The sequence below is a fragment of the Agelaius tricolor genome, unplaced genomic scaffold (genome assembly GCF_023055355.1).
Source record: "Agelaius tricolor isolate 1412-34295 unplaced genomic scaffold, bAgeTri1.0.p SCAF_45, whole genome shotgun sequence".
NCBI lineage: Eukaryota > Metazoa > Chordata > Aves > Passeriformes > Icteridae > Agelaius > Agelaius tricolor.
In genome coordinates, this window is record NW_027269305.1 from 1,721,936 (window position 1) to 1,735,236 (window position 13,301).

The 13,301-nt window shown below is 40.6% G+C and overlaps 1 protein-coding gene across 1 annotated transcript in view; it reads right to left on the reverse strand.

The window, feature by feature from the left end:
- Positions 1–2,862: 2,862 nt before the first annotated feature.
- The window catches only part of EFNB2 (ephrin B2), a 49,270-nt gene continuing 38,831 nt past the window's right edge, over positions 2,863–13,301 (reverse strand). The window contains exons 3-5 of the mRNA XM_071455179.1: positions 12,841–12,933; positions 11,971–12,084; positions 2,863–10,375 (exon numbers count right to left, since the gene is read on the reverse strand). Coding sequence (XP_071311280.1) covers positions 9,993–10,375; positions 11,971–12,084; positions 12,841–12,933 — 590 coding nt within the window. The 3' untranslated portion in view covers positions 2,863–9,992. The remainder of the gene's footprint in view (positions 10,376–11,970; positions 12,085–12,840; positions 12,934–13,301) is intronic.

The window sequence follows — 13,301 nt, forward strand, 5'->3', positions numbered from 1 at the left end:
CTCACCTCCACAAAAAGCCACATAGGCCTGGAATTCAGGGAGATTTTTAAAAAATCATAATTTCAACACACATTAAAAGTGCTTAGAGGTCTAATTTTTCACCTCCCCTAAAGAAGAAAACCCGCAGTACACTTAACAATTATGTTTATCTTAGAACAGCTGGCAATGGATAGGATATTTCCAAGAGCCAGTATTTCCAGGGGACTTGGAAATGTTACTGAATGGGCCTTATATTTTATAGGGATTTAATTGCCACCTGATTAATGTCTGTCAGCTGGTTGGTAATCAGGGGCCAAATTCTTCAGGGCACCGAAATCAGTCGGCTGCACCAACGAGAAACTTCACTTTAGGCTTAAGAAATCCCGTTTGGGTCAGCCGCTGTTCCAGGAGCCGGCAGTAATGTTAAGTGGAGCCATCAAAGAATAAGCGGGAAGTGTAAACCTTCCCAGAGCTCCGTCTGAGGCCCACAAACAGCCTCTCCAGAGAGGTGCCGACCTCCGGGTCTGCAGAAGATGCTGCTGCGGCAGTCACAGCTGCTTGTCCCTGCATCCGTGATTCTCACCGCCCGGGAAGCTTCCAAGGGTTTAATTAAGGCGGATCCTCCTCATTGTTCCTTGCAAAGCGCGTCTGGCAGAGCGGTGCAGCAGCTGAGCTAAGGCACACCGAGGGCCCGGGCTCGGCCCCCACGTGCCTCCCTCACAGGCTCAGCCCACTGCCAAGGGATCTTTCGGATTCCGAGCGCTTTCTCTGCCGGCCGTGCACAGAGAGCTGAATGGCCCAACCTCATGGCTGGCAGCTCCAGCCCTGCGTCTGCCGCGCTCGGAGCCCGGCCAGAGCTGGGTCAAACTCCTGCCTTGTGCACCACGGAGCAGCTCTGCCCTTCGAGCGGGATTTATCAAAGTGCTGGGCAGTGGGACCTCGCCACCTCCTCTCCGCCTCCCTGCGAGAGCCTCGACTGCAAATCCCTCCCTGACTGCGGCCGAAAGAGAAAATAAAAGCGGTCTGTCTGACTTTGGTCAGCACTGATGGGGCCTTTCTGCAGCAAAGTGTGTTGGTTTTTCAATCCATCAGTAGCGTGACACAGCTAAAGTGCAGTGGTAAGATGTCTCAAAAAGCTGGTGCAAAAATGAGTCTCCCAAGTCTCATCTGGATGCTTGTAGGCACCAGTCTATTAATGGTGTCTTGTGTGAAGAGGATGCTGTGGAAACATTGCAAGCAGCCAGCTACACAGTTGTATAACTTGATAAATATAGTTCTGATGCTATCTTTGAAATATTTAGGCTGAGTAAAAAATCCAAAGTAAAAACGTCTGCTGGTTTGAAATGCAGCACTAGAACGGAGTGGAGGGAAGCTGGCAAAAGGGATTTATGTCTCTTCTGCAGGAACAATGTCCTAGTATAAATCCCTTGTATTGTGTGTAATCACATAGGTTACACCTTTCGGTGGCCAAAGCATCCAGAATTCAGTTTTATCACTAAGCTTGTCATAAGAGACTGAAAGGACAAAGCTACATAAAGAAGCTGGCTGCCACCAGACTGGGGCACTGGCAGTAAAACCAACAGCACTTTCTCCTCTCCAGTTTTGAGCTGGCTTAAGGAAACAAACCAAAACCAAGTATTGGTTATTGCCAAAAGTCATTCTGTCTTTTTCAAATATGCTCACTCAGTTTTGTGCTGCACATTGATAACTTCTTCTTAATTCTGCTCAAATGATGCTCTCCAAAGTGAACTGCTTACACTTTTCTGAGAAGAAATCATAATGTATTCAATAACTTTTCTTAAATTAGAAGAAGCAGGACAAAGCAATCTGAGATATTTTTAGCTTAATGTATTGATAAATGGAAATGTAAAACCAAGTGGATTGAAACAAGCTATATTTAAATTGTATTTAGGAATTTTACAGCATGCTATTTTCCTTCAGATGCAACTGCATAAATACAAAAGGAAGAGATAAAGCCATATAAAAATTCAAACTAAAGCTGATTGAAAAATAAGGGGCTTATAAGAAAACACACTCTTGGTACAGGGACAGTTCCTGTGTTCCATCAGAATCTTATTTTTTTCAGGAAATGTCATCACCAGCTGAAATCCAGAGACAGGCATATAAAGGGAGGAAAGCCTAGGGCAATATTTGAAAAGAAAGTTTCAGGGTGAGTAACAAAAGCTTTGTGCAGAAATTAAACCTCATTTGGGAACATATGAAGCCCCAGCGAGGGCTGGTGTGATGGGCAGGGCTGGTGTGATGAGCAGGTGATCAGGGCAAGGCATCTGGGTGTGCAATAAACAGGCTGAAGGAAAGCAGCCAGCATTTACTCAACAGTGGGAATTTGAGAAAAGACCTACAGACCCAGCCATATGCATCTCTACAGCTTGGACCCTGTTTTAAGACCTGGAAAATTCAGATATGCTTTGTTGGTTATGTATATAAAGAAAACATAACACATAATGAAGGGAAAGTGTGAAGCAAAGGCAGCACATGCATGATTTTTAACTCTTTCATCATCATTTGGATTTCCCAAATCTCAGGATCTTTTAGTGTGACAAACAAAGGGCTCTTCTGGCCTCCTGGCCTCTCATCCTCCCATATTTCTCATGGCAATGAAAGCTGAAGTGCTATTGATTCCGAATGATTACTAAATTATTCATGTGGTCATACACGTCCAACAGCTGAGTTTAAAGACAGTCAGAATTAGGTATGTTGAACAAATTAAGAGATTTGGAAAGACTAGAAACATAGCATGTGGGCATGAACAGATAATGTAATAACACTGCACAGCTGACCTGCCTGTTAAGCATAAGAAATAGAATTGAATGCAGGAGTAGGAAGGAATGAGTTTAAATATTAAAGAGAGACCAAAAAGACTCATTAAAACATGAACAATTTTTATTACACATTTGCTAGTAATCCAACCTACTTTTAATGAACAGATACAGCAAATTGCTGACAATGTTCAGTAAAATACAAAATACATTTTTTTATGGCATTGATAGCAGTATTTTATAAAAGCAAGTCACTGTTGGTATGTTTTTGAGTATGATCTTCATAATATTCAGAACAACACTCTTATAAAGCATTTCCTCATAGTTGAGGGCTATAGTAAAATCTGTATGAGTATTGCTTATCCATGTGCAACTCTGAACTGTGATACGTAGGATCAGATATCAAACTGAACTATGCTAATTTATAGCCACTGAAGGTCTGATCTAGAAGCAATTATCCTCCCACCCTCCAAGAATTCCCCATATTATTAATTTAATAATTGCACTTCTTCAGCAGTCTAAGCACATGAGGGTTTTTCAATGCACTTATGAAAACACAAGTTGTATTCCAGCTGTCTATGACAGCTCTGCACAAGGTTCTCTGCTTTCTGGAGTTTGACTTGTCCTACAGTTCTTGCAGATCCTTGATTTCTTTTTCACAGGATCCGAGGTTGCAGAAAGCACTGAGTTTTGGCCTGGGTTCTCCTTATTTAGGCTCAGTCTCCTCTCAGTGTCTAACAGAACAACCTGGCCTGATCTCCTCACCTACCTGAAACAACAACCAATACTTATCAAACGCTACACTTGCTTTTCATCTGTCAACACTTTTCTTCTGCACGTGTTTTCCACCAAAGCCTTTCCCAGAGCTGTGAAGACCCTGTTTCTCTACCTCCACAGCTGCCACCTTGCTCTGATTTCTGCCTGGATTTTGTCATTGCAGATCTCCCTGAAGAAAGTCACTGCTCAGAAAGTCACTGCTCTCTCACACACTTTCCCTCTCTTGCCTCATCCCACTGTTCCACAGTCCTTCCTCCAGAAGCAGCCACCAGCAGCTCCACCTCCTCATCCTCACTGTGTATGGGCAGGCTCCTGCCCCTCCTTCTCAAGAGGGTTTCCTGTGGATTGCATTATGCCTTTATTACGCATCAAAGTATTTGCATGACTCATGTGAAAGACGAGTGTTATTATTTTGTTTCATAGACGATAGCTCAGTCAGCTGAATCCAGTACCATTTGGATTATGAATAGCACAACCATTAATACACTGTGCTATACGCTCCAACATCCATTTTTTTTTCCAAAACAAATATTACTTGATTTCTGGTCTGATGCTTCATGTAATGACATACCAATTGTATAAGGAGTTTGTTTGGTGTTTTCAAACCTTGGATATTTTCCCCACCAAAATTTGTATTGTGGCTGTGAAGATGGAGAGCAGCAGTTAGAAAGACTGCATTTTCATTGTCCTTTATTTTGCTAACCACTACAAAATTTTAAGCTTTTCTGCAAAAAGAAAATTTATGGTGCCCATAGAATCAAAACACGTGTGCTGCTGACTGAGTGAGCATTTGATCAATGCATCACAGCAAAGCTAAAGAGACAGGCTGAACAAGAGGTACAAGGTTTTAAACCAAGGCAGTAACATTGTTATGCTTACTTTGTGAGGCACTATTTTATATAACAGATCCTAATTCCACTCTAGGTGGATAACTACTGTGAATTATAATTTTATTTTCCACTTAGTGGAGCCTATTGATTTGGACTAGCTCTTGCCAGAGAACCAGTTTTGTAATAAAGGCAGTAAATTCTGATTTTGTGCTTGTTTGATAATTAATAGTGAGATGTCAGCAGCAGGAAAAAATGAAAGTATTTTTTTCCTCTGCAAGTTATAGAAGATGGGTTGTAAGACAATGACTTTATGCTGAGTGTCTAAGGCATCTTTTACTGAAATGAGTTCAGCAACTCAGTGGAGGTTCTGCTCTGTTTGGGAAGGTATGCGTGCAAGGCACTCCTGTTAACCAAGCATCCTTGGCCCCAGGCATAAATATACAGATAGTTATTACACTGGCAAGGATTTTTCCCTCCCAGTGGAGACACAGTTTTTTAGCAACAGCAATTTTCCCTTGTTGCTAAGACAGTGGCAAAAATAGGTGTCCATGGGTGTCAGTATACATGCTAGTTATAAATATATATTATAATATACTTGGAAAAAAGAGGCACAGTAATGAAAATGCCGTGTAAACTTGACACTATTGAAGTATTTGTTTATCAACAGCTTCCAGTATTTAACAAGGATTAAAATACAAACAATAGCCTTGGCCTTAACTAAGCTAGAGCCACAGCTCTAACAGATGGCTGTGCCAGACAGGCTCTCAGCACAGACCAGACCTGAGCACCTCACAGCAGATGACGACGTGGGAGCCCTCACGACAACCCACCGAGACCAGCAAGGGGAATTGCCGTGTGCAACCATGGAGCAGGGAGTGAAACCACAATCCAGCTGAGTAGCTGTGTGCTCAGAGAACACAAGGCTACCTCCTTTGAAGTGGCTTACAGACCTAAATAGAGGATTAGGCCCAAGATTTACTGAGATGCCAGAGGATGCTCACATATTTCACTTATACCTTCTGCTGGACCAAATCTCCAAGGTCATCTGTACCAGAGCCAGGAGGTGAACCAAAGTGTCACTGTGACTTTCCCTTTAAGGTCAACTTCCAGCAGATTCTGTGACCTGAATCTCCAAAAGGAGCTCCATACTAGTTCAACCATCTTCCAGTCCAGGGGTTTCTGTACATCCCATTTCAGAGTACTTGCGTCATTGTGATGTGCCAAGTGTGCTAGCTATACTGTCATTTTTCTCTGATTATTCAGAAAAAAATAAATAGTTTGACAAATGGGAATTGCATGACCCATACTACAAATAGCTAACTGTGAAATTTCTATGGCTAATTGGCATCTATTGTTAAAGTGACAAATGCATATTTGCCATCTGTAGACCTTCCCACCTGTTACTCCATGGACCATCATACCATTTATGCGCTGCTAACAAACGGAAAGGTGCTTCACTTTCAGGGTGACTGGGCTTTGTCAGAAAATGAAGGTATTATTTTATAAGTGAATTTGTTACCCTAGTGAAAATTAGGGCAGCAGAATCACAGGAGTTGTATTAAGGCTCATGCTACCTGCACGTTGGCCCCCATCTCCCCCAGGCTGCAGTAAAAGAACCATGAAGAGATGTCTTGACTTTGCAGCACTTCCAATCCTTTGTTATCCTCCCAATGTCTTTCATCTCCTGTCCCTTCTTGCTCAGCCCCGTCACCCCAGGCTCACCATTGCCCCTCCTCAGGAGAAAGCTTCAGGTGTTTTTTTTTTCCTCTGATTCTGCCCACAGAGTACATCCACCACATTATGTCTGGGAATTATTTATGTGGTTGTACTCTCAACTCCAAGATCATCCAAGAAACCTGGCTACTGCATCTAACTGCAGTTCACTGCCTTCCAAGGGCATAAGATGCCAAGGTGATTCCTAAAATCTGCTGATATATGGAAGAGAGAATTTTATAGAAGTAGGCTAACAGAAGTCAGTGTACTCTTAAGGAGATTTCCTATAAACCACTAGCAATCAGGTTGGAGAGAAGGGGGAGAGAAGGAAGAGAGAGACAGGGGGAGGCAGGCAGGCAAGCTTGGTGACTTTCTTATTTATTTTCATCCTTTAAAAAAGAAAAAAATTGCAAAACTAAAGAAGAAAATACTTAGAAGGCAAGGTTTCCATAGGAAAAAAATATTTTATTTTTTTATGAACAAATTCAGTTTGAAACAGACGTGGAATGTGATTTTCATAATTTTCATTTTCTGGGAACTAATTGCAATGTGGAACTAAAGCAGATTTCAAACTTATGACCGGCTAGTTTTAATACAGAATGAAACAAACAAACAAACGAAACCAAAAAATAAAATTAAAAAAAAAAAAAGAAAAAGAAAGAAGAAATTATTTATAACTCAAGCATAATACTGTGTTACTTACAAACCGGACAAAGAAATTCTTAAATAAATATTCATGGTACACAATTTCAGCACAAATATGCGGCAATTTGGCAACCTTTTATATAATTTTTTCCTCAATACAGTGCAAAGGGGAATGACACTGCCTTTAAACAAGCTGTAGCTAAATACATTGCAAAATTCAAATTTTATACAAAACATCTTGCTCAGACTTTATAAAAAACCAACATTGCTCTATATACACAATCTGGTTAAGAAAAGCCTTTTTTATCTTGTTTTAATGTGGGTTTTTAAATTATTTAAAAATGTGAATAAGGCTACTGTAACACCCCAAATCCATATACAGTAAATCTGAACCTATTTACAGCATCTTCACTTAGACATGATGGTGCAAATTCCAATTTGGGTGACTAGGGATGATCATACAAGCAAGGCATTTACAGTAACTTTTCAAAGCTGGACCAACGTCAAAGAAAGGAACAGTTGGTAGATTGTCATAATTCTGCACCAGACACAAAACAGACGCACAGTACTTTTTTTTTTTTCAATTGGTTGCAGGTTGCTCTTGAGCAATTAGTCTGATTTTTTTTCACAGTTTAGTATATAACTAGAATGTAGCCAACTGATGAAGCATAGATATGATTTAATAAAAATAAGGATCAGTAAGCCCATCTTTTCCCTTCCCCTCCCCCAAAATAAAATCTTAATGACTTACAAGAGAACCTTGTATGGATGGATTCATAGAAAAGAAGGGTTGTTGAAAAGAATTACATATGTACTGTAGTTAGTCACCATGGTAACCTTCCACAGAACCATGGGTTGGAATTTTTTTTGTTTTTTGTTTCTCTCTTTTGGGCCAACATCCCAACATTATCTTCAGGTTCAGAAAACAAAGAAAGTGATCATTTCTATGACAGATATTTTTCTTTTCTTTCTTTTTTTTTTCTTTTTTTTTTTTCTTGCAGGTGCTCACCAGAGGTCTGAGAACCCTAAAATGCTGTTGCTACATTTTCTTTCCAAATCAGAAAGCGAAGTGTTACCATAGTAACATGACTATGTTAGAAATGTCTATTTGCATAGCACATATAAAAGTAGAGGTTTTTTTTTTTTATTTCCTCCCTAGGGTGGGAGCTTTAGGGGAATAGCCACGCTAAAGAGAAAACTTTAACCTGAAACCCCCCTCTACGAACCTCAACAAAATCTACAGAACACATCAGCCTGTAAGGCAAGGGAAAACACAACACATAAAATAAATGCCGGCACATCTTGTTGCTGTTAAATATGTGATGCAGTAACACTGAATTCCTGATATTTTGGACCTTATATTTTCTACTTTCTTCTTACAAGATGCTTTGGAATTTTTTTTTTAAACTATGCTCCCACTGGTGGTTTAGGATGGCTGTTTTTTTTTTTTTCCAGAAGTAGTTTATTTTTAAAAAAAATGTGCGCATATGCATACATATATATACATACGTATGCATATATACTTATATATGTGTGTATATACATAGACACACACACACATATATGGAAAATGATGACAAGTTAAGACTATGCAATTGCCGCAAATGAATTTCACATCTTCTGGTGTAGATTCTGTGCAATCTCAAAATATATATTAGTAAAAAAATCCAAACCAAAAGTAAGAAAGAATGAACAAAAGAAAAACTCTCACTTTATATCCCTTGTGTTCTATACACCTATTATAAATAAGACATATTTTCCTTCTCCATCTCAGTGTCATAATTTATTTTACCCTTATGGACTGCCAGAGGTTTGCCATATGTGCTTTAACTTTGCAACAGAGCACCAATGAACTGCTGTGTCAGTCAGTACCTACACTCACTGTGCAGGGACAGCACTACAATAAGCCAAAGTGCCAAAAGGGTCAGTCACAAAGAAATTCTGCCTTACTTTTAGAGATGAGCAAGGTTTTGTGGTTTGTTGTTTTGTTGTTTGTTTTCCCCACAACTTTATCAGTGATAGAATTACAGCTCATTTGACCCACTGGCTTATAATCATCTTAGGCACTTGGCTCTCAGTTGTTTTCTTAAATGCTTTCCCTGTGTTTAGTATAATGTGATCGTATAGCAGCTGAGTCTGCTTAAAAGTCATCCAAGGCAGACTATGTTTTTGCTACAGCTTCAAAGCTGTGCATTTTATTGCCAGTACCACAACAGCCCTGCCCTAATACATCCTCAGTGGCCTGCTATTGTCTTGTCTTCTCCAGGCTTGTTGACTTACTAACAATACCCCTTTGTTCTACTGTATTGAAGGTACTATTTTTTCTGCACAGTGGTATTTGATAACCGTGAATTCCTTCAAATGCAGCCTTAATCCACTGCACATGTTATTGTGTTTCCTACTTGCCTCTTAAAACTTAGCATACCAAAGTGCTGTGCTACCTAAATGCATTTTTTTTTTTTCCCAGCTTCTATTTCTGAGGCAGCAATATTCAATTGCAACCTCAATCAGCCCTTCCCTCCACCACCCAGTCCTGCTCTTGACTTTGTTGACAGCCTAACTTTTTGGCTGGAAGGCTCCTTACTATCAAACACAATTTTTATAAATGCATTACCCATTCGAGTGAGGCTGCTGTAGCAGATGGATGGAGTGCGGATCTCCAAACATTAATGTTCCATTAGTGATTCAGGAGGTGGAGTGAAAGGAAATCTTATGTGAAGGATGGCAGAGCCCCGGTTAACAGAAACAAATGGAACAGTGACGGACTAAAAGCAAGAGAACTTTAACAAGTCTTACTTAGACACCAAGGTCTGTGTGACAAATCCAATACGCACTGAGAGAGACACACAAAAGTCAGAAGATTGCATTTCAAGCTTGATATATCCTAGAGCACCTTCCCAGGATGCCTAGAGCTATTAACATCCACAGATTGCTCCATCTTCCCTTGGCTTTTGTACATGCCTGAATGCCCACAGCACATGGCTTTGAGGATGATGAATGTAACAAGAGTACAGCAATCAGAATGGGCATCTTCTACAGAAAAGTCTTCCAGCTTTTAGTGAATACTTATTCACCGAGATAGGGATTCTACAGACTAGGTAAGCTGTCCAGCTCGCGTCGGTTCCTGGAGAAAGAGCTGTTGCCTTCTCCCCCCTGTGCTTAAGTCAATGCTAGCGCACAAGGCGTCATCACAAACCCCAACAGAAAGCATTTGACCAGTGAGTTTCCTCTACGACTCAACTGTACCACAGAGCTGGTTGTGTGTTCCTCAGACCTTGTAATAAATGTTTGCTGGACTCTGAGGAGGCATCTCTTGAACTATGTACACCGGATGTCCATAGTCGCCGCTGACCTTTTCATAGTGGGGGCAAAAGACACTGTCTGCAGTCCTTAGAGGAATGATAATGTCACTGGGCTCAGAACCATTGTTGTTGCCACTGCGTTTTGGGGTGGCTAATGTACTAAGTGATAGAGTTGTCGTGTGCTGCGGGGAATGCTTCCTGTGTCTTCTCCGGTACTTCAACAAAAGAACCACCAAAGTGATGATGATGACGATGAAAATGATGCACCCTGATGCAATCCCTGCAAATAAGGCCACCTCTGAACCCAGTATACTGGAATGCCCAGCCTTACTGCCATCTGTGCTAGATCCTGGAAAGAACGGAAATACAATAGACAAAAGTTATTGCCATCCTGTGACCCATTTACGTTGCTTAAAAATGTGTAGAGTAAGCAAGACTGGAAGAATTAACTGACAGCTAAACTTTGACAAACCAATTACCCTGTTAGATAGCTAAATGCAAACAGCCGAAGTCAGCAATCGATATAAAGCAAGACTTTGTGCCTGTTGGTCTCACTTTTGTGTTGCTCCCAAACCACCCTGTTTCATACATCATCATCCATCAGCGGCGAGAACTGTCACTGACAAGGCAGCCTTTGATGCACACAGCATCTTTTAACAGATGCAGGCCAGCCCCAGGCACAAGAGAGGGGTGGGATAGGACTGGAAGGGAAAATAACACAGGGAAATTACAATTCTCAGAACAACTGGTACTGTTCAGAGCCACGCTGTTCCCTCTGCTATTTTATCTTTCGCATATTGATTTAAGTTAAACCATCCTTAGTGCCTCTTTACAGGGACTCCTCTTGCTTGGAGATGAAACTAAGGAGCTTGAGGCAGCATGGGAGACAGGCAGAATGCTTATGGCATGTCTGTTAGTATTAACTTACATTTACTGAAAAGAAAACAACACCACTCATTTGGTAGTCAGGAAAAGCTCACGTGCTGAACAGCCTGTTGAATATTTGCTGCTTATCACACCATCATATTATTTGTCACAAAAATTACATGAATGCTCATTGACACTTTTTCACTTTTAAGTTTTAACATATTTCCCTCTCTTGATGTTCACTCACAAAAATGATGCAGATGCTATATTCACATACTTGTTAACTCTTCCCACCAAAGCCTCTGTAGGGATCAGATGAAGCCACTCACTGTATCAAAGATTCACTAGCGCAGTAATTAAGGACACAGCTGGCAAGGAAAACTTGTGGCCTTTTTTGGGAAACCCAGAATCACCTGTCAGCAAAGTTTTGCTTTGTAGCATTACTAATTACTGAATTTTCTTCTGGACAGTTTGAGTCTTAAGAGTTAGGTTTTCTCTTGTTCACCCTATGAGTGAAATACATCCTGAAGATATTTTTTTCGAATAATCTATTTATTTTGCTTAGATAATTATTGAAATAAAATAAAACAAAACCCCAAAACTTTACATTTAGCAGAAGACCAGCCATACATGTCTAGACTTCATATGGTCAGCTAAAACATCAGGACATTAATTATAGATGCCCTGAAATAAACTTTATAAATGGCTGTCAAGAACCACTTGATAATGTATTATGCGGGAAGAGAAAGAGACTCGATCATCTGCCAGAGTACTAAATGTAAGGCAGCACTGACCACTGTAAAGCTGCTTAGCAAATGCCCTATCCAGAAATTTTCCTGTAAATGAGAGACACTGTGACAAGATGTAATTAACTTCTACAGCAGAGTGGAAGAGGGGAGAGAGCAGCTGTTGCCATAACTTGCAGCTCCCACACACTATCCACCGGGACAATCAGAACTGGCTTTTGCTTCATCTCACGATGAAAACATTTGCTTTTCTAGGATGTTAATAGTAAAATAAAACATTTGGGGACAAAGGAGGAGAAGATGCTCCAGGGCAAAGTCCCACCACACCTACCTGAGTGGTCCTTCACAAAGGGGCTGGTGGTGGAACTCTTCCCGTTGGTGCCAGCTTCCTGCTCGGGGCGCTTGGTGGGATCCGTGTACCGGGGCTGCCCTGCTGAGTTGGGATCTGGGGAGAGAAAGAGGACTCATGCAGCTTTGGCACTTGATGGTATGGAGCCTCACAAGCTGGCTCTAGGTACCTCGTGAGACACAAATGGTTTAAACAGAAGAACCTTTATGCAAAGGACTGGGAGATATAAGAACGTAATTTCCCTTTTAAAGCAAAATGGTTATATTAGTTATTTCAGGTTTAAATTGTGAGGCCATCTGCAGAAACTATAGGGTCTCCTGTAATTGGCAAGAAAAGCTTAGCAGATGACATTTCAGTTTAACTGAGGAAGTTGATTGACTACTAAACCAACTTCTACTTAGAAGAATAATGCTTTCTTCCTGCACAATAGGTTATCTATATGTGAAAAGAGACAATGAACAAAAACCTCTCTGTAATCAGAATTCATAACAAGCAAACTATAGAAATATTAGCTTCCCTCTTTTCATGTATTTTAAATAATTCTGAGCAGCAGAGTTGTGGCTTTTGTTTTTAAAATAAAAATAAAAATGACTGAAACACACTACTCCCAGGTGACCTTTCCTTCTAGGGATCTCTCCAATGAAGAGATCTTATTACACTAAACCCTCCTTCTGTAGAAATCTGTCAGTAGCCGAGGAAGAGAAAATAGGCTGTGCTTTCAGACTATAAGGGAGGAATGACCACACTAGGCTTGACTGCCTCTCTGCTCTACGCTGCCTAAAGAAGCCTGAAAACTAAAAAGGACATTGAGACCGATCAAAGTGATTTCATGAAACAGCAGATGGTCTTTACCTTGTCCAACTTTCATGAGGATCTTCATGGTTTTTGTCTGGCACACCCCTCCCTCCTGGTTATCCAGGCCCTCCAAAGACCCATTTGATGTTGCTGATTAAAAATAAAAGAAAAATAAATAAAAATAAAAATAAATAAAAATCAACAGGAAATCAACAGGCAAAGTGATGTGAATATGAGTGTCTGAAAGCAGGGATCTTTCAATCTACCAGGACCTGTTTTTGTTGCTTGGGCTGACCTATGGAAAGTTGTGAAATGTTGAAAGCCAAAGGAATGAATACACTGGTAAGCTGTACAATATATACAAATGGAGGAATGTGTTATCAAGGTTTCAAATTTACCCAGCAGCCTTTTATTTTCCTATGCACAATTGACTGACTGACTGACTTGGACAAAAACACACCATCTTGCTAAAAGGTGATGGAGTCAGTTGAAAAGGAAGCTCTGGCAGGCTCAGGGGA